The sequence below is a fragment of the Salvelinus alpinus genome, chromosome 17 (genome assembly GCF_045679555.1).
Source record: "Salvelinus alpinus chromosome 17, SLU_Salpinus.1, whole genome shotgun sequence".
In the NCBI taxonomy this organism is placed as follows: domain Eukaryota; kingdom Metazoa; phylum Chordata; class Actinopteri; order Salmoniformes; family Salmonidae; genus Salvelinus; species Salvelinus alpinus.
This window is the reverse complement of record NC_092102.1, coordinates 4191859-4212899: the sequence shown is the minus strand read 5'-3', so window position 1 is coordinate 4212899 and position 21041 is coordinate 4191859. Positions and strand designations below refer to the sequence as shown.

The following is a 21041-nucleotide window of genomic DNA, read 5'->3' as shown; positions in this document are numbered from 1 at the left end:
TCTGAAGGACGCACTGGGTTGCCGAAACGTTAGTTCAGTCATGAAATAACCAATTATAGTAATAGTGAAAAAACCAACTACATTTTTCTAAAGAAAGCTACTAAAAGGTAGTGTTTTATTAGCCATTTGACGATCTTGATTGAATTCATTTTATTAAACCATTCCAGGCCGAGATTGGTTGATACTGACTACTGATCAAACTAGGGACAGTTGAACAAGAGGGGTGTTGATGCAGACCTTATTTATTGTCAATTTTCGAAAAACTCACCGGACGAGCATCTCTCGTACACACTGTGTCTCGGGGAACAGATCCCACACCTTGCTGTTCATCTTCTCGTTGATGATGAACGAGTGGCAGGTGCGCCAGTCGCCCATCTTCATGGACTTGCTGGCCGCCACCACGTGCTCGCGCATGCTCTCTGGGGGTCCTGGAGGATGCACGGAGAGGGAGGGATTTGTTTAGTGTTTGTATGTCTATTGTTGTGTCTGTACAGACAAGTACCAATACAATCTTAACTTAAAAAGGTCTAATGCAGCCATTTTTATCTCAATATCAAATCATTTCTGGGTAACCATTAAGTACCTTACTGTGATTTTGTTTCTATTAAAATGGTCAAAAAGGATGAAAAAAAAAAGCTTAGAAAAATAGCAATTTCTCAAGCAAGAAATTGGTCAGAGAGAGTGGTCTGAGTGGGGAGGGGAACCCCGAAAACTAGTTATTGGCAGAAAGGTTTAGAACTGTTTCTTATTGGTGTATTTACTAATTTACTTCCTGGGGATGTCAACACAGTACTACATAGATCCATGACTACATGGAACTCTATTCCACAAGTCACTGACGCAAGCAGTAAAAGTTATTTTAAAAACAAATAAAAAAACACCCTATGGAACAGCGGGGACTGTGAAGCAACAAACAAAGGCACAGACACATGCATATACACACACACACTATACATACACATGGATTCAGTACTGTAGAAGTGGTAGTGGTGGAGTAGGGGCCTTAGGCCACACAGCGTGTTGTGAAATATGTGAACGTATTGTAATGCTTTTAAAACGGTATAAACTGCCATTATTTTATTCTATATGCTTTTATAGTTGGAATAATATAATTGAACTTAGCGGTATAAAATAGAACATGTATTTTTCCCAGTCCGGAGCGTGTGCATATGAAGTGCAAATGTTGAGCGGAAAAGAGATAATTTTAAACAGGTTCTATATGCTAGATTGAGTTACTTGGCTAATTCAGTTATGAATTATGCAAACCTTATTATGTCGTAGAAATCAAAACATATGGGCTGCACGATGAGACTAATGGGCCATTTGAAAAAGTAGCAAAAAAAAAGGTTCCCCGTGACTCAGGCTGCACACGCGGTTCTCTCTTCAAGTGATCATATTCTCACCCATCGGACTACTCTCAACGTAATCTTGTCAAATGTATTGGATTTAGAATGGCCCATTATTAAATGGGCAGGGGGAAAAAAGACATGTCATCCGTATGCACTCGAATAGCGAATGGAGACCACTTTCCCACAATTCGTTTTAAACCGGATTAACTCGGGTTTTATAGCAGCGGAGCGGAGTAATAAATATAGCCTAGTAGCAGGTGGGATCCTCCTTTTTTTTAGTGGCAACCATAAAAATTAAAAACTATGCCTTTACACAGGATTGTATATAGATATGTCTGTGCTTATTAGAGCTCTTATTTCACGTCACGCATCAACTGCTGTTTGAGGAGTATGCAGCCACTCGCTGCGCGACAGGTGAAATCCCGCCCAAACTCTGTAGGCCATGGGCTCTCCAATCATGTTCCTGCAGCTTAAAATGGGGAAACCCAAGTGAAATCTGTTCGGGAACGTCGATAGCAACATGTTTTCACAACAAAACATTTGCTAAAGTGTTGACAGCCCCCCCCCCCCCCATCTCTGCACGCTCAAGAAAAGAATGAAGGAGAGAGGATATGGAAACGCACAGTGGTGAGAATCTGTACCTAAAGGTACTGTCAGCCTATTAATTATTACAAATAAAAACTTTACTGGGCTATTCAAAATCAAACAGTATAAGATACCGCCGCCCTACCCAAGCAATTTACCAACAGCGTCACCTAGGCTAAATGTTCTCTCCCAGACTAGTGGATAGAACGCAGCGTAGCAGTTAGCATAATAACAGTCCCCACTCAAAGGCGAATATTTGAATGTGTTTCATTTTGGAGTATAAACTACACTAGTGGTCACCAACCGGTCAATTGAGATCGACTGGCCCATCTCCAAGGCATTTAGTCGATCGCCAAACATTTCAGTAAAAAAAAAAGCCTTTCGGTGTAATTTTTTTGTAATCGTCTCGCACTGTTGGCGGTAGGTGCACCAGATTCAGCTGCCCTGCGTGCCAGGTAGGCGAAATGTTCTGATTTTTAACCACTTCATACATCTGAAGGTACAAACTTTGCCTTACTGGTGGACCCGGAAAGCAAATCAAGTGCGCTATAGGCCTACCACTGGCCAATCGGATGGCTCAGATTACCGGGTCTGCAGTAACATAGCAGGCGTAAAAGAAAGCTACGGCAAAGTTGATACGGCGAGATTTCAAAACCATGATTAGAGACTCAACAAATACAGCAAAGAGCTGCGGTTTTTATGAGTTCGTGTTTAAGTTCTTACTCCACACTGTCAACACTTTTATAAGCCAGAAAATGCACGTTCTTCCTTCTTCCATTCGCGCTACAACGAGCACTGCAATGAATGTGAAGGAAGTAGGAAAGTGTATCGATAGGCTTGCGTTATTATTAGTGGCTTGGGTCATTATACTACTGAGGAATATTTCACTTTCAGGGTTCATAGGAGTAACATGAATTTGTGCATGAGGCAGAAATAATGAGGTGCAACTGTAGTTTCACCATCAGCTGGAAGACGGTGAAATAATGAGGTGCAACTGTAGTTTCACCATCAGCTGGAAGACGGTGAAATAATGAGGTGCAACTGTAGTTTCACCATCAGCTGGAAGACGGTGAAATAATGAGGTGCAACTGTAGTTTCACCATCAGCTGGAAGACGGTGTCCCTCTGGTCAGTGTCAGCGGAGGGACGTTGAGAGGCGGACCCTCAGTCTGCTGCGCTCTCCCTCCGCTGACACTGACCATCAGATGCAGGCACCATCTGCCCAGTAAAATAAAAAGCAAATGATTTAAACGTATGTACACTCAGCTGTGCCTCACAAGTAACAATGCATTGGTAGGGCAATTGAAGCAAAGCCAATATGCGGTAATGTATTGGGCCTGAAGCCTACTGTACAAACCTCATTGCTACATTACTGTTTTTAATAGGTTAATGTTGCATAGGCTTACCTTCTTTAAGTAATGCGCGGTAGAGCTCGGCTACATTTCACCCCCGTTTTCTCCCCAATTTCGTGATTACGATCTTGTCTCATCGCTGCAACTCCCCAACGGGCTCGGGAGAGGCAAAGGTCTAGTCGTGCGTCCTCCGAAACATGACATGCCAAGCCACGCTTGCTTAACCCAGAAGCCAGCCGCACCATTGTGTCGGATGAAACACCTTTCAAGTGACACTCACCCTGCAGGCGCCCGGCCCGGCCACCACAACATCTCTAAATAATCACTGTGTTGATATCTCAGGGTTACTGGATATTTGAGGCCAATCAAAATAAAACAACCTTTTTTGCCCGTCTTAAGTCTTGTCTCTTTTTTTAGGCATGAGTTACTTGAGCCCACCCACCCTTTGGTCCTAAACTAGGCAGAGTTCATTATGGCACGCAACGGAAAACTTTATAAAAACCTTTGGAAAGGTCCAGGTAGTCCCTCTCCATTTCAGTCTGTTTTCTTCCATTTTGGGGCCTAATGAACACAACCCTGCTTTGTCACCAGTCTACTGTACGTACCGAGAAGGGGCTGCCTCTCGCCCACCCTCAGCTGGTGGTGAAACTGCTTGCTGATCATCCTGCGGCGGGCGTCAAACTCGTGGGCCGCCATGTAGGGGATCTCCAGCAGCATGGCAGACACCAGGTACACGCACTCCAGCAGCTCCAGGTTAATGTGCATGTGGAAGGGCACCTGGAACAAGATGGACAACAATGTCACGTAAACCAACCCCCAGTCAGTGTAGTGCATCAGTGTAATACTGTACAATAGTCAAAACAGGCATCACCCTAAACAAACATGAAAATCTTTATTTAATCTTTCCAGACAAAGGCTTTACAGCTCGGAACCTACGCGGTCGGGTTTTGCCTAGCCCACATGTTTAGCGTAGCCTACCTGTCTGTCTAGCCAAAATTGGTCTACCAGTCGTCTCTTCTCAATCGGTTCCTGCTCGGCTGGGTTTATCCTTGCCTAGCATACCTGCATTGTCTTTTGCTTGATTTGGTTTAGCGTAGCCTACCTGTCAACTGTTCTGCTGGGTTTAGCCTAACTGTCAACTGTTCTGCTGGGTTTAGCCTACCTGTCAACTGTTCTGCTGGGTTTAGCCCACCTGTCAACTGTTCTGCTGGGTTTAGCCTACCTGTCAACTGTTCTGCTGGGTTTAGCCTACCTGTCAACTGTCCTGCTGGGTTTAGCCTACCTGTCAACTGTTCTGCTGGGTTTAGCCTACCTGTCAACTGTTCTGCTGGGTTTAGCCTACCTGTCAACTGTTCTGCTGGGTTTAGCCTACCGCTCGTCTCTTCTGCTCTGCATTTGACTAGCCTAGGCTACCTGTAGTGTATTTTCAAACCTCTACTGTTCTGCTTGCTGGCTTCAACCTATCCTAGCCTTAGTCTACCAGTAGTTTCTTCCGCTGAGTTAAGCTTAGCCAAGCCGTAGCTTACCTGTCGCCTCTTCTCGATCTTCTCCTGTTCTGCATTCCTCTCCTGCATGTTCCTCATGAGCAGGCCCTGGCCCAGCAGTTCCTTGGCACGGCCACTCGACTGGATGTCCAGCAGGGCATTGTGGGCGTCCTTGATCATGCCCTGGCGGAAGGCACAGATCCCCAGCTGCACCATGGTCCTGTTGTACAGGATCTGGAGGGGGAGACATGGTCACACACACAGAGTTCTATCAGTCTGTGTGGGTGGGTGTACACAGTTTATGTGCAGGGCCCCAGAGTGAAATAATTTAGTCAAATTTTGAGACTGACTTGGTTGTGCAAGTTCAATGTTTTCTTGGTCGCACCGGTACGAGCTGCAAATTCTAGTTGATCACTTTACAAGGCTTTCTGTTTTTGGGGTGGCTAAAAGCTTGATTTGGTCAAGCAGGGGTATCCTGATCCCTGCAATAAAAGTGTCTGCCCTGCCCCTGTTTCGCTGGCAGGAGCGACTCACCCCCTCCCCCCTGAGCACATCGAGTAGACCGAGAAAGAAAATGTGTTCTTATTGCGCAACTTTTCAAAATTCAATCGCGAGAAAGAACGGTTTTGAAAGGAACTACTGTTGTGACAGTTGAGGAAAGGAAGGTCTCAGCTTTATGTAGGTATTACATGTGTTTGTTTATTTTCTCAACTCTAAATAGTGTTTTAGCACCGTTTCTAGAACAAATAAACTGGTATGGATCTTTGAGATTCGGATCGGGCAAAGCGCGTATTGGCCATTTCTGATGATTGCATAGGCCTATATAGACATCATTGGGTAGTACATGGCAAAGTTTAGGATATTAAATGTACTGTTAGTTGTAATTAATCTAACAAGCAGTTTATTATATTTAGTGATCTAGATAATGAGTTGAATTTCCACTTCCTTAGATGGTGAATAAGCCCCAGATAAAGCAAAGTGTATGTGATATTAGCAGGGTCGCAACTTTGGTTTTAGAAGTGAGGGGAAGACATAATATTATTTTATATAAACATTTATCCAGTCGGATAAACACTCCAGTCTACCCGACCGCTCGGAGACATCCGCATGGTCCTAAAGTGCATCGTTGCCTCGTTTTGTAGCACATTCCAATGATTAAACGTACATATTTTTGATATACTAATATCCGAAAATATGTAAGTAAATTAATCTCTACTGAAAAAGTACCCATCCTTGAGTAAAATAAAGGATACCATAAAACAATTTAAGTGAGTCACCCAGTCAAAGTAATTGGTTTTAAATATGCATAAGTCTCAAAAGTAAATGCAAACGCTAAAATACACTTAATAATTTCAAATTCCTTATATTAAGCCAACCAGACGGCATCATTACATTTTTTATTTACGAGTAGCCAGGGGCACGCTCCAACACTCAGACATCATTTACAAAACGAAGCATGTGTTAAGTGAGTCTGCCAGATCAGAGGCAGTAGGGATGACCAGGGAGGTTCTCTTGGTAAGTGTGTGAATTAGACAGTTTTCCTGTCTTGCTAAGAATTCAAAATGTGTGTGTCAGTAAAAATGTATGGAGTAAAAAGTAAATTTTCTTTAGGAATGCAGTGAGGTAAAAATAAGTGGTCAAAAATATAAATAGTAAAGTAAAGTACAGATACCCCCCAAAAAACCTAAAGTAGTATTTTACACCCCTGCGGATGTTGCCCAGCAGGGTGTCCCTGCTTGTATGAACAGCTTGACATCCTGAGTGCTGTGTTGTGTGCTCCCACATTCACGTGTTCATACCTGTACGGGTGGGTCGGCGTGCTGAATATTATCCTGCAGGTGGCTCATGAGCATCAGGTCACGGGCCTGGTACCAACGCGAGTGCAGCGCGTGGTGGTAAATGTGGCACAGGATGGCGCACGTGCGGATGCGGTCCGTGCGGTCCTTGGCGTAGATGAACTTGCACAGGCGGTCCATGATGAAGGCGCTGTCCTCACCCTCGCTCTCCTCCGCATCCTGCTCAGACTAGGGAGGAGATAGAGATAAAGGTGGAGAGGGATAGAGTGATAACCCAACCTTGTACTCACCTCCCATTGAGTTATGACATTAGCTCATGGATAATAATTATTTTGTATCCAACTAAAACTCCGTAGTCATGAAAAGCATTCCATTGACTATTTAGGGGGCCCTCAGAGGTCAGTCGATTAATTATGGCCGATGTCAAGTTCATACCAAAATCGGTAATCTGCCTTTTTGGATACCAATTACATTCTAATCCACAAGGATACTGTGTGGATTGTGTGGATACTGATACCTGTTACACGAGTGCAGCATCAAAAGCAATTTCTGGCTGCAAGGAGCCAAGGCAGGCTGCTAGCAAGCATTAAACTTATAAAAAACGAACTACACATGGTTGATGATATTACTAGGTTAACTAGCTTGTCCTGCGTTGCATATAATCAATGGGGTGCCTGTTAATTTGTCATCGAATCACAGCCTACTCCAACTTCGCCAAACGGTGATGATTTAACTAAAGCGCATTCGCAAAAAAGTACAATCGTTGCACAAAATGTACCTAACCATAAACATCAATGCCTTTAACATCAAGTCACTTAAGTATATTTATTTTAACCTGCATATTAAGTTAAATGATATTCATGTTAGCAGGCAATATTAACTAGGGAAATTGTGTCACTTCTCTTGTGTTCAGTGCAAGCAGAGTCAGAGTATATGCACTAGTTAGGGCCGCCTGGCTCGTTGCGATGTCTGTGAGTATAACAGAACTCATCAGGCAGGCAAAAACTGGAGAAAAAATCCAACCAGGAAGTGTGAAATCTGAGGTTGGTCGATTTTCAACTCCGCTCCTATTGAAGATAGTGGGATATTGGTAATGTTGCACTTCCTAAGTCTTCCACTAGATGTCAACAGTCGTTAGAACCTTGTCTGATGCCTCTACTGTTCAGTGGGGCCGAAGGAGAGAGGAATGAGTCAGGTCTGCCATGAAGTGACCATGCGCATTCACGTGAGAACGAGCTCTGTTCCATCGCAATTCTGAAGACACATGAATACTCCGGTTGAAACATTATTGAAGAATTATGTTAAAAACATCCTAAAGATTGATTCAATACTTCGTTTGTCATGTTTTTACGGACTGTAATATAACCTTTTAAACTTTTCGTCCGTACTTTCCGCTGGACCTGCCCGCGCGTTGTGAGTTTGGAAAGTGTACTGAACGCTAGAACAACAAGGAGGACTTTGGACATAAATGATGGACAAAACAAACATTTATTGTGGAACTGGGATTCCAGGGAGTGCATTCTGATGAAGATTATCAAAGGTAAGTGAATGTTTATAATGATACTTCTGACTTCTGTTGACTGCATAATATGGCGGCTATATTTGTGTCTTGATTGGGCTCTGAGCGCTGACTCAGATTATTGTATGGTTTGCTTTTTTCGTAAAGCTTTTGAAATCTGACACAGCGGTTGCATTAAGGAGAAGAGTATTCCTGTAAATTGATGTGGCTCTCTGCAAAATCAAAGGATGTTTCGTGACTTCTGAACGTAAGGCGCCAATGTAAACTCAGATTTTTGGATATAAATATGAACTTTATCGAACAAAACACATGTATTGTGTAACATGAAGTCCTATGAGTGTCATCTGAAGAAGATCAAAGGTTAGTGATTCATTTTATCTATATTTCTGTGTTATTCTGTGAATAGGCACTCACCTAACATAATCGTTTGGTTTGCTTTCGTCGTAAAGCCTTTTTGAAATCGGACACTGTGACTGGATTTACAACAAGTGTATCTTTAAAATGGTGTAAAATACATGTATGTTTGAGGAATTTTAATTATGGGATTTCTGTTGTTTTGAATTTGGCGCCCTGCACTTTCACTGGCTGTTGAAGAGGTGGGACGCTACCAGAGGTTAACTGGGAATATTGAAGACTCATGTTAAAAGGAACCAGCAGCTTTCATATGATCTGAGCAAGGAACTTAAACTTCAGCTTTTTTACATGGCTCATACTTTCACTTTCTTCAACACTTTGTTTTTGCATTATTTTAAACCAAATTGAACATGTTTCATTATTTATTTGAGATTAAATTAATTATATTTATGTATTATATGAAGTTCAAGTGTTCATTGAGTATTGTTGTAATTTTCATTACAAATGTATATAAATATGTATATATAAAAATATATATATATATATATTCAACAACAAAAAATCCTAGTGAGTATCTGCCATATTGCTTACACCTTTCCTATCCAGAAATTTCAAACGAGAAAGAGATGAAGTAATTTTAAACAATTGAGATGCAGCCTTGGGGTCCATAGAAATAGAATGACTAAAACAGACATTACCATTAGAGTTCTAGGATGTGTGGACCGGCTGCCATATTTAATGTACCCATGACAAGGATGTCAATCTATGTCCGTTTCCTTACCTTGGTCTCTCCCTGGAGGCCCAGTGCGCGGCGGTGAGCCTTGTAGTCAAACTTATAGTAGGTGTGCATGATGCGGCGTAGGTAGACACGGCACACCTCCTCCGTGCTCCCCTTGGTCTCCAGGTAGCCCAGCAGGCGGTCGATGATGCCGCACACACGCCCCTCATCCTTCAGGTTGTCCACATACTCTGGGGGAGATGGAGTGAGTGATTGAATGATCATGTACGATCGCAAGGGAGTGTGAAAGATCAGCTCAAACTGCAGTGGTAAGGAAACACACTAATTATGGGTATGGGGTTTTTATAGGTAAAAAAAGTGATCCCAATAATTTGTGGTGTACAGGTTCATAGGAATTTTATTGCCGTCTACTCTATCAATAATTTTACTTCATACGTGTCTATAGTGAGTGAGTATCAATTTAGTCCTTGACAAACGCACAAGTGACCTCTAATGTGAAAAGGGGGATGTGGATCCAAAATGGGCCTCACCTTGAGAGTGGGGGTCAGTGTTCTGCATGATCTTGGTGAATTCCTCATCCATCCTCTCCACCAAGGTCAGAATGCAGCCGCGCACCCTGAATGGCTGAGGAAGTTAGAAAAACTGACTTTAGTTGGACAATCTACTTCAAAACTGTAGCCTATCACATGAAGCGTATTGTCATTCTTGCCATGCCTGCCTATTCTTGCCAAAAGGACCAACATGGAAATAAATAAAAGCTTGTTATATTTGAAAGGTTTTTCTAATGTACATACTGCTTGTTCTTGATTGTTTACGTATTTATTTATGTTGAAATTATATTAGAGCTCTAATTTCCTGTGAGGGAACTTCTTGTTTGGAGTAGTTCAAATAAATGTAACCAACCAATCAATAATTCTCTAAGAAATTCAATCAACCTATCGTTAAGAGTTTGAAAATTACCTGAGCGTCGGCTATGGCCAGGTTCTCACTGTCCTCTGCAATGTTCTCGCCGATAAATATGTTGTTGTTGTTAAAGAGGATGTCCAGCAGCTCGTCAATGCAGTCCAGACACGTCTTCCACATGTCAGCCTGGGAGAGGGGTTGTGCGGAACAGGTAAAGGGGATGAGGAGAATATTAGCGGGAATTGGGGTCACGCTCAGGGACAAATACAGGAGAATCCGGGCTGTACACGGGAGTTTATGGCCGTCAGCACCATTTTGCCAGAACAAATTCCTTGTTAATGTACTTGGTGAATACAGTGGCTTGTAATGCAACAAAATAGGAAAAATGCCAAGGGGGTTAAATACTTTTGCAAGGCACTGTGAATTGCGATTCTGAGGAGACATTTCTAAAAATGGGCAAAGTACAACTTGAACTTGTCCAATAAGTTCAAGTTGTACTCGTTTAACCCCCAACTACTATTGGGGCAATATTAAAAAGGGATAGAATAGCCATTATTGCAGGATTCTCAGAAAATTTCGTTTTTTCTCTCTCTCCAAATGAGGAATCCTTTCATAGAGGTGGCTGAATTAAGAGGCTCAACCGCATAAGACAACGGCGAAAAGTCTTCCTGTCCCGTTAGCATAGCCACACATCCATGGAGGAGGCAGATGGGTGGTACTAAAAACAGGAAGGTTTTAGCATTTGGCAATAAGTCATTTAACAAATGATCATTTAACAGCAGTGCATCTGACCTTCATGAAGGCGGCCAGGTTGGGGTTGTAGTCGTACAGGGAGGCGATGATGTTGAACTTGATCTTGACCAGGATGCCCTCACCCAGGTTGTTCTCGTTGGAGATGTTGGCCAGAGCGTGGAGGAGTTCAATCTGGGCCGCTCTGAACAGAGCAGAAGGTAGACGTGGTGGTAGACAGAACAGGGGGTGTAGGAACAGCGTTAGGTTAGTTTTTGAGTCTTTTCAGGCGTTGGTGTCATATCGGCTAGGGCTTTAACTCAATTTTTTTTGTCTGGTCGCAAAAGAAACCCCCAAACCCTACGGGATGTCCCCTTGTAGACAAAGTGCTATATCAGTGAAAGGCAAAAAAACTTTGTCTTAAGAAGAACCGATACCATATTGTGTCCATCAGCCTGGATTTTAGATCTACAAAGGGCCAACGAGAAGTGACTAGGGGCTAATTTTGGGACAGAGCATATGTAAATGTGGTCAAATGAGTTGTACCTGTCTGTTCCCTTCTTTCCACGGGCCTGCAGGATCTCATTGAGTTTCTTCACCACAACTGTTGTGTTGATCTCTGTTCCTTTGGCAAACATCTGAAGCTTCTCCTGCCGGGAGAAGCAATTAGCACACAACACACATCCTCTGGCAGGTTTGGGTCTGTATAAAAAAAAAAGTGTCTCAGAGTAGGAGTGCTAATCTAGGATCAGGTCCCCTCTGTCTATTCATTACAATCTATAGACTTGATCCTAGATTAGCAGCACTTCTACTCAGAAGCGTTATGTCTCTGGGCCCAAGTCTATGGGACCATTGGGTCGTGTTCATTTGGGCACGCAACAGAAAATGCTTTCGAACATTTTGCAATGGAAAATGAAAAGTAGCGTTTGTTGGTAAAGTCCAAGTGGTCGCTCTCCGTTTCAATCAGTTTTCTTACATTTGGTGCCTAATGAATACAAACCATATATACAGATAAGTGTAGTGAGGATACTCTTTGTATTGTCATGCCACGACTTGATCACCCACCTTGACAAGGGGCACGCCTCCCTTCACCTTCTCCCATTCGCCTTCACCCTCCTCTTGGGCCTCTTCCTCTGCCTCTTCCTCCAGGCGCTCCTTCCGCCTGTGTCTCTTCTTCCTATCCTCCTTTTTCTTCTCGCTGGTGTGTCGCTCTGCCTCACTACCGGGCCTGGCGAGACAGAATGGGGTGTTGTAAATACATTAGTCAGACAGTGTCTAAAACTTTTTAGAGACAAGCGTCTCTAGAGCAGCGGTAGGCAACTAGATTCTGTTGTCGGCTGATTTCTTCCCAGAACAGAAATCACGGGCCTGAATATGGCCCGCATACCACCTGTTGCTGACCCCTACTCTAGAGAGCATGGTTTTACATAGAGTGAGAGCTACTGAATGAAAGCAAGAGGCAGGATGTTTAGAATTAGAGCAATGTTCAGTTACACAGGCAGTGATGGGACAGAATGATTGTGGATTGAGTCTAACGCGTGAGGTACAAAGGATGTTGTAGTGAAAAGAACAGGGAAAGGGACTGACTTCTTCAGGAAGATTTGGGCCATGGAGGCATTCTTGCCCTCTTCGTCTTCACTACCACTGCCACTTTCCGCGGTGTCCGAGTCCCAGTCCTCGTCATCCTCATCACTGCTGCTGGAAGCCTCCTTGTCCTGTTGAAGACAATGTACACGGTCATTACACACACAAGTTATATGAAATGGTGGACAATAACAAAGATTGACTGTCGGCGGGAGAGGGCTTGGTAGGGAGAATGCTAGTGCTTTATGTTTCGGCAGCCCCTCAGCCAAAACAGAGAAATGTCACATTTCTGGCTTACTACACCCAATTTTTCAGAATTTTCAAGTGAGTCTGCTTGCCAATAACTGCGCACTGCAATAGAGCCACTCCGGGCATCATCCTCTTACCGCCGCTGCCTTCAGGAACTTGCTGGGGTCCGGCGGAGGCGCTGCCACCTCGGCAGCCGGTTTCTTCTTCAGGAAGCTCTTGGCAACTCCCGGCACTTCGTCGCTATCTGACGACGACCCTACAGACACCAAGGTGGTTAGAAAGAAAACTGCAGCTAAAACAGTGGCTAGGCCATAGAATTCATGTATCAATGGTGCACTGCGATTGTAAAGTTGGGGATTTGATCCCTAGTCAAATCATACCACTCCAAAAATGGGCCCAATGCCTCTCTGCTTGTCACTCAGCATTAAGGAAATTATTTGGGGTAAAGTAGTCCGCATGCTTCTCAGCCAAAACAGTTCGGAAGCGTTTGTGCATATATTATGACAACATTTTGTGACGTTTGTTTTGGATACCGGTACGGGTTTAAGTTATTTGGGCACACATTTTTCCTTGCGGCAAGGTGAAGTCGGTAGCCCAAGTTTACGCCCCTTCGTCAGTGATTGGTCAACAGTAGGGAGTCTTCAGTAAAGGCTTTGTCATTCAATGAGAGACTACTCGTTTTAATGCACATTGTTTTCATTGAGAAATACTGCAACAAACATCTTAGTTGGATGTAAAATTGTGCGACTAAGATCTCCCCAGGAAAACGTCAAAATTAAAATGAGATTTCTTGAGGAAATGTATACTGGCTACAACTTCTCTAAATGGACACAGTACTATGGCAGCTTTTTTCTCGTTTCTCAAGAGAATGTCTTAAGGGAGTATGTAAGCACACTTATTCAGGTCGCCTAGCCGACTTCGGCTAGCCGCCAGCTGAAAAGAAGCATGCCGACGCCTTAAGGCTTTGCAATAGATTTGTGTTCTGTCCAGGGGGTGTACTAGTACATCAAGCTGCCTCATTATACCGAAACAGGAGGTAGTCTCATGCCCTACGGTCGGTTCTGGCTCTAACAAAAGCAGACTTGAGTCTTCCATTACTGGTATTTACTGTAGGCATAGCTCGAGGTGTATTGAAAAGGTGTGGTAGGAAACTCACCCGAGTCAGCCTCATATTTCTCCTCCTCCTCCTCCTCCTCATCCGCTGACGCCATTGGGTTCTGAATGGGAGGGAGAAAGGTAAGATTGCCATTATGTCAGTGGGCCATTAGTAGGAACTAAGCGCCTCACCCTGGCTCGGAGTATCTTGGGAAAGGTTCATTATTAAGTTGAAATCACAAGGGGGATGTCTGATTGAATTTATGCGTGCAGGAGGTACTTCAGACTGCGTAGTGTATGCCAGCATAATTGTCATGAAAAGCCATTATAATCTACAGCGCATTAAAGGAAAGTATTCAGGACTTTCCCCACATTTTGTTACATTATGGCCTTATTCTAAAACAAATTAAATAGTTTCCTCATCTACTCACAATACCCCTTAACACACCGGCCGTCCAACAATCTAAGCTAGATGCCCTCAATCTCACACAAATTATCAAAGAGCCTAGCAGATACAACCCCAAATCCATAAACATAGGCACCCTCATAGATATCACCCTGACCAACTTGCCCTCTAAATGTTTTCAACCAGCATCTCAGCGATCACTGCCTGCGTCCATTATGGGTCCGCGGTCAAACGGCCACCCCTCATCATTGTCAAACGCTCCCTCTCTCCCTAAAACACTTCTGCGAGCAGGCCATTCTAATCGACCTGGCTCGGGGATCCTGGAAGGATATTGACCTCATCCCGTCTGTAGAGGATGCCTGGTTATTCTTTAAAAGTGCTTTCCTCACCATCTTAAATAAGCATCCAACTTTCAAAAAATGTAGGAGAACAGATATAGCCCTTGGTTCTCTCCAGACTGAATGCCCTTGACCGGCACAAAAACACTGTGGCGGACTGCACTAGCATCAAATAACCCCCGCGATATGCAACTTTTCGGTGAAGTCAGGAACCAATACACACAGTCAGTTAGGAAAGCAAAAGCTAGCTTTTTCAAACAGAAATGTGCATCCAGCAGCACCAATTCCAAAAAGTTTTGGGACACTGTAAAGTCCATGGAGAATAAGAGTACCTCCTCCCAGCTGCCCAATGCACTGAGACTAGGAAACACTGTCACCACTGATAAATCACAGATAATTTCAATAAGCATTTCTCTACGGCTGACCATGCTTTCCACCTGGCTATCCCAACCCCGGCCAAGAGCTCTGCACCCCCCGCAGCAACTGGCCCAAGCCTCCCCCTCTGCTTCTTCTTCACCCAAATCCAGACAGCTGATGTTCTGAAAGAGCTGCAAAATCTGGATCCCTACACAATCAACTGGGCCAATCTGTACCCTCTTCCTAAAATTATACGCTGACATTGTTGCAACCCCTATTAATAGTCTGTTCAACCTCTTTCGTATCATCTGAGATTCCCATAGATTGGAAAGCAGCCGCAGTCATCCCCCTCTTCAAAGGGGAGACTCTAGACCCAAACTGTTACAGACCTATATCCATCCTGCCCTGCCTTTCTAAAGTCTTTGAAAGCCAAGTGAACAGATCACCGACATTTCGAGTCCCACCGTACCTTCGCTATGCAATCTGGTTTCCGAGCTGGTCACGGATACACCTCAGCCACGCTCAAGGTCCTAAACGATACAACCGCCATCGTTAAGAGACAATACTGTGCAGCCGTATTCATCGACCTGGCCAAGGCTTTCGACTCTGCCAATCACCGTATTCTTATCGGTAGACTCAGCAGCCTTTGTATCTCAAATGACTGCCTCGCTTGGTTCACTAACTACTTCTCTGATAGAGTTCAGTGTGTCAAATCAGAGGGCCTGTTGTTCCGACCTCTGGCAGTCTCTATGGGGGTGCCACAGGGTTCAATTCTCGGGCCCTCAATCTCTGTATATATCAATGATGTCACTCTTACTGCTGGTGATTATTTGATCCATCTCTACGCAGATGACACCATTCTGTATACATCTGGTCCTTCTTTGGACACTGTTAACAAACCTCCAAAACGAGCTTCAACACTCCTTCCATGGCCTCCAACTGCTCTTAAATGCTAGTAAAACGAAATGTATGCTCTTCAACCGATCGCTGCCTGCACCCGCCCGCCTAGCATCACTACTGTGGACGGTTCTGACTTTGAGTATGTGGACAACTATAAATACCTAGGTGTCTGGCTAGACTGTAAACTCTCCATCCAGACTCACATTAAGCATCTCCAATCTAATGTTAAATCTAGAATTGGCTTCCTATTTTGCAACAAAGCCTCCTTACCAAACTTACCCTCGTAAAACTGACTATCCTACAGATCCTTGACTTCGGCGATGTTTACAAACTAGCCTCCAACACTCTACTCAGCAAATTGGATGCAGTCTATCACAGTGCCATCCGTTTTGTCACCAAAGCCACATATACTACCCACCACTGCTTGGCTGGTCCTATCCTATCTCAGCTTACTGGTCACCATAGCAACACCCAGCCGTAGCACACGCCGCAGCAGGTAAATTTCACTGGTCATCCCCAAAGCCAACACCTCTTTGGGCGCCTTTCCTTCCAGTTCTCTGCTGCCAATAACTGGAACGAGACGTATCTCCCTCACTAACTTTAAGCGTCAGCTGTCAGAGCAGCTTACCGATTGCTGCAGCTGTACACAGCCCATCTGTAAATAGCCCATCCAACCAACTACCTCATCCCTATATTTGTTTTTCTGCTCTTTTACACACCAGCACTTCTACATCCTAATCTGCACATATATCACTCCAGTGTAAATTGCTAAATGGTAATTACTTCGCCACTATGGCCTATTTATTGCCTTACTGCATTTGCACACACTGTATACAGACTTTTCTATTGTGTTATTGACTGTACATTTGTTCATCCCATGTGTAACTCTGTTGTCACACTTTATCTTGGCCAGGTCGCAGTTGTACATGAGAACTTGTTCTCAACTGTCTAACCTGGTTAAATAAAGGTGAATAAAAAAATAAAAATAGCAGCAGCTAATGGGGATCCATAATAAATACAAATAGAAGGACCGAGGCAAAGATGAACAGAGCAAAGTACAGAGAGATCCTTGATGAAAACCTGCTCCAGAGTACTCAGGACCTTGAGCTGGGGCGTAGGTTCACCTAACAGGACAATCACCCTATGCACACAGCCAAGACAACGCAGGAGTGGCTTCGGGACAAGTCTGAAAGTCCTTGAGTGGGCCTGGCAGAGCCCAGACTTGAACCCAATCGAACATCTCTGGAAAGACCTGAAAATAACTGTGCAGCAACGCTCCCCATCCAACCTGACAGCGCTTGATGGGATCTGCAGAAAGGAATGGGAGAAACTCCCCAAATACAGGTGCGCCAAGCTTGCAGTGTCGTACCCAAGAAAACGTTAGGCTGTAAACGCTGCCAAAAATGATTAAACAAAGTAAAGCGTCTGAATACTTCGGTAAATGTGATATTTCAGTCTATTTTTTATACATTTTCAAAAATATTGAAAAACCTGTTTCTGCTTTTCATTATGGGGCTTTGTGTGTAGATTTAGTCAATTTTAGAACAAGGCTGTAACATAACAAAATGTGGAAAAATACTTTCCGAATGCACTGTATATTCTCTTGAATTCCTAAATTTTTCCAGTCGTAGTCTAGACTAACCATGCATTTTGTTTGAACTGTATCAAATCAGCTGTACGCAACAACGATGAAAAAAAATCTGAAAAACTGATATAATTCCGAAACACAATCCAGTTTATAAATGTACTAGAATGTTGTTGCATTAATGACTCAAGACATTACCGCTTTTCATTCATTTGAAACATTTTCAAAAAACACAACTGATATTATGGGGTATTGTGTATAGGCCAGTGACAAAACCTCAATTTAATACAATTTTACTTCAGGCTGTAATACAAAATGGAAGAGATCAAGTGGTGTGAATAGTTTCTGAAGGCACTGAATGCTAAAAAAAAATGGTGCCATAATGAATATCTAGATTCTTCAATGTAGCTTCATATGTGCGTTCCTTATTGGTAAGTGTTATATGCACTGTTTTTATTTAAACAGCTTCTTAAGAATCTACCATCCTGCGTTGTTGTAGTGAAAAGCCTCACCTCCTTATAGCTGGTGATTTCCGTCTCGTAATCCCTGTTGTACTTGCGGATCTTCTGCCGCAGGGTGCTGAGGGCTTTGGCGTTGTTCTTGTTCATCTTCTTCTTGCCTTCTTTGTCCTCCCAAAGCTGTAGGGAAACAAGAAACATCACGTCTTTAGGGATAGTCTTAAGAGTGTGTCTTCATAAAACACAGCGTTCCGGTCATTACTTAATGATCGATAACGTCTGTGCATATTTTCTCTTTTTCATAGTTTGGATAACCTCACATCAATAGATCAAGACCTTGGGACTACAAGGTTCTCTCTGAAATATTTGTAAAATGTGTTAGTAACATAATTGATCTTTAGATGGTTTTTCATACAAATACAACATTTGAACTTGGCAACGTAAGGATCTATGTGCGAACCAATTACAAGCCAGAACAAATACAGATGGACCCCCCCGTGGGTCCACATTTGGTTTGTTCCTACTAGCACTACACAATGGATTCAAATAATCAAATCTTGAGTTGGTTATTTGAATCAGCTGTGCAGTGCTAGAGCAAAAACCGAAATGTGCATCCATGGTGGGCCACATGAACACGTTTGGGAAACCGTGATCTAGGCTAGTCCGCAATAATGGCTGGCAAGCAACAACAACAAAAAAGTTTAAGTAAATGTTGTCATGATGTTAACACAATTACTAATGTATTTGAAGATGTGTTCTGACTATCTTGGTAAAGTGTTACTCTATAATTGATGTGTTCTAATATGTTACGTTTTTCTTTTTTAAATGGTCTAATTCAGAAGTGTCAGAACTTCATGGCTGAACCCAGATTGACATTTGAAAGCCATAAGGTTCTATCTGCGGTTACACCTAGGGCTGTTGCGGTGACCGTATTACCGCCATAACGGCAGTCACGAGTCACGAAGGCAGTCAAATTCCACATGACCGTTTAGTCGCGGTAATTAGGCTCCCCCAAGCTCTGGCAGAAACAGGTACAAAAGTATCTATATCCACAGTAAAACGAGTCCTATATCGACATAACCTGAAAGGCAACTCAGCAAGGAAGAAGCCACTGCTCCAAAACCGCCATAAAAAAGCCAGACTACGGTTTGCAACTGCACATGGGGTCAAAGATCGTACTTTTTGGAGAAATGTCCTCTGGTCTGATGAAACAAAAATAGAACTCTTTGGCCATAATGACCGAGCTACCGAGTTATGTTTGGAGGAAAAGGGGTGAGGCTTGCAAGCCAAAGAACACCATCCCAACCGTGAAGCACGGGGCTGGCAGCACCATGTTGTGGGGATGCTTTGCTGCAGGAGGGACTGTTGCACTTCTCAAAATAGATGGCACCACGAGGAAAGAAAATTGTGTGGCTATATTGAAGCAACATCAAGACATCAGTAAGGAAGTTACTGACCTAAGACAGGGAATTTTTTACCAGGATTAAATGTCAGGAATTGTGAAAAACTGAGTTTAAATGTATTTGGTTAAGGTATATGTAAACGTCAGACTATTTCAACTGTATTAAATGTATTTGGTTAAGGTATATGTAAACTTCAGACTATTTCAACTGTATTTGCTTGACAATCACCGGCTGACAATTTTGTGACCGCCACAGCCCTAGTTGCACCCCCCCTCCCAAAAAACGGATTTACAAAATGTCTCAGGACTTTGATACTCTGCCCTTTAGGTACCTTTAAGGCGAGACCCTTAAATGGGCTATGAAAGAAATCCACTACCAAACAATTCTGAGATCTAAAAACTGATGTTCAATATCTCAGAAATCTGCTTTTCGCTAGAACCTTATAGTCCCAAGATGTCACAGGCTGACATTCGAGCAGTTTCACATGCAGAAAAAGTGTGAACTGCGGAGGTTCACCTGATTCAAATAGTCTTCCAGGTCAGCCAGAAGACGGATGTAGAAGGGGGGCACCCCTTCCTTGTCCACTATAGTCTTGCTTTTGAGGAACGCTCGACATAGCTGCTCAAACTCCTCCAGACACTTGGACATGTCTCGGATCTTCATGGCGTTGCGGATCGTCTTGATCAGGTTTGTCAGCTCCTCAAACCTGTGATATAAGAATTGGTTAGATGGCATAGTCCAGGGCAGGCATACTGTCTAAGGCAGTCCAGTCAAGGGACACTAGTCTGGTCCCAGATACAGTACCAGTCAAAAGTTACGACACACCTACTCATTCAAGGGTTTTTATTTTTACAATTTTCTACATTGTAGAATAATAGTAAAGACAGCAAAACAAATGATAGTGGGACTAAGTGCAAACCAGATGGGATATCGCTGCAGAATGCTGTGGTAGCCATGCTAATTAAGTGTGCCTTGAATTCTAAATAAATCAACGGTCTTGAAATCTTCCGCATTGACTGACCTTCATGTCTTAAAAGTAATGATAGACTGTCATTTCTCTTTGCTTAGTTGAGCTGTTCTTGCCATAATATGGACTCGGGATTATACCAAATAGGGCTATCTTCTGTATACCACCCCTACCATGTCACAACACAACTGATTGGCACAAACACATTAAGAAATGCCACAAATTAACTTTTAACAAGGTACACCAGTTAATTGAAATGCATTCCAGGTGACTACCTCATGAAGCTGGTTGAGAGAATGCCAAGTGTGAGCAAAGCTGTCACCCGGGCTTAACTTCCCATGGAAAATTTCCAAGAAAGTTTCCGACCCTTTGCAACCCTAGTTATGCCTATGCTGTATTGCCAACTTCTATGATGGTTGATAGCCAACGGGCATAATAACTACCATAAGAGCTGGCTGTACAGCACAACTAGATCAGCGACAAGGCTAAGTCGGTTCTTTGGATTATGAAGTAGAGTAAATGACTGACCTCTTGTCCTTGGCACTGCGCACCACTCTCTTGGTGTCCTCCTCATCGTCACTAAGTAGCAATGACCTACAGGGACCAAATGTGGAAAAGTGAGAGAGCTGTAGAAACAAACATTAATGTGACTGAGGTTTTGACGAGAGAAAGTAGTACTGACTGCTTGGTGAAAGTAGTTCCAGGTGCTTTAGGGGTGATCTCGTCCGCCGACGAGGAGGATTCAGACTCGCTGTCGGACCCGGTGGCAAAGAAACGTGACATTGCTGAAGGCCACCGTCAATCTGTGGAAGTGGAATCATGATATCTTACAATGAGGTTCAAACATCTGGTGTGAAGGAGCAACATGAAATTACAGATAACATTTTCGC

General features: G+C 43.4%; 1 protein-coding gene across 4 annotated transcripts in view; it reads right to left on the bottom strand.

The window, feature by feature from the left end:
- The window catches only part of LOC139541988 (eukaryotic translation initiation factor 3 subunit C), a 34161-nt gene that overhangs the window by 8518 nt on the left and 4602 nt on the right, over nt 1-21041 (bottom strand). For 2 of the 4 annotated variants that reach the window (XM_071346944.1, XM_071346946.1), the window contains exons 2-18: nt 20834-20954; nt 20680-20745; nt 19701-19890; nt 17836-17961; nt 13799-13859; nt 12780-12898; nt 12397-12524; nt 11875-12037; nt 11356-11459; nt 10873-11014; nt 10138-10266; nt 9708-9801; nt 9220-9407; nt 6569-6793; nt 4812-5003; nt 3891-4062; nt 269-428 (exon numbers count right to left, since the gene is read on the bottom strand). In XM_071346944.1, the coding sequence (XP_071203045.1) occupies nt 269-428; nt 3891-4062; nt 4812-5003; nt 6569-6793; nt 9220-9407; nt 9708-9801; nt 10138-10266; nt 10873-11014; nt 11356-11459; nt 11875-12037; nt 12397-12524; nt 12780-12898; nt 13799-13859; nt 17836-17961; nt 19701-19890; nt 20680-20745; nt 20834-20934 (2360 nt within the window). In that variant the 5' untranslated portion in view covers nt 20935-20954. The remainder of the gene's footprint in view (nt 1-268; nt 429-3890; nt 4063-4811; nt 5004-6568; nt 6794-9219; nt 9408-9707; nt 9802-10137; nt 10267-10872; nt 11015-11355; nt 11460-11874; nt 12038-12396; nt 12525-12779; nt 12899-13798; nt 13860-17835; nt 17962-19700; nt 19891-20679; nt 20746-20833; nt 20955-21041) is intronic. The other 2 variants (XM_071346945.1, XM_071346947.1) reach the window with 1 other exon arrangement.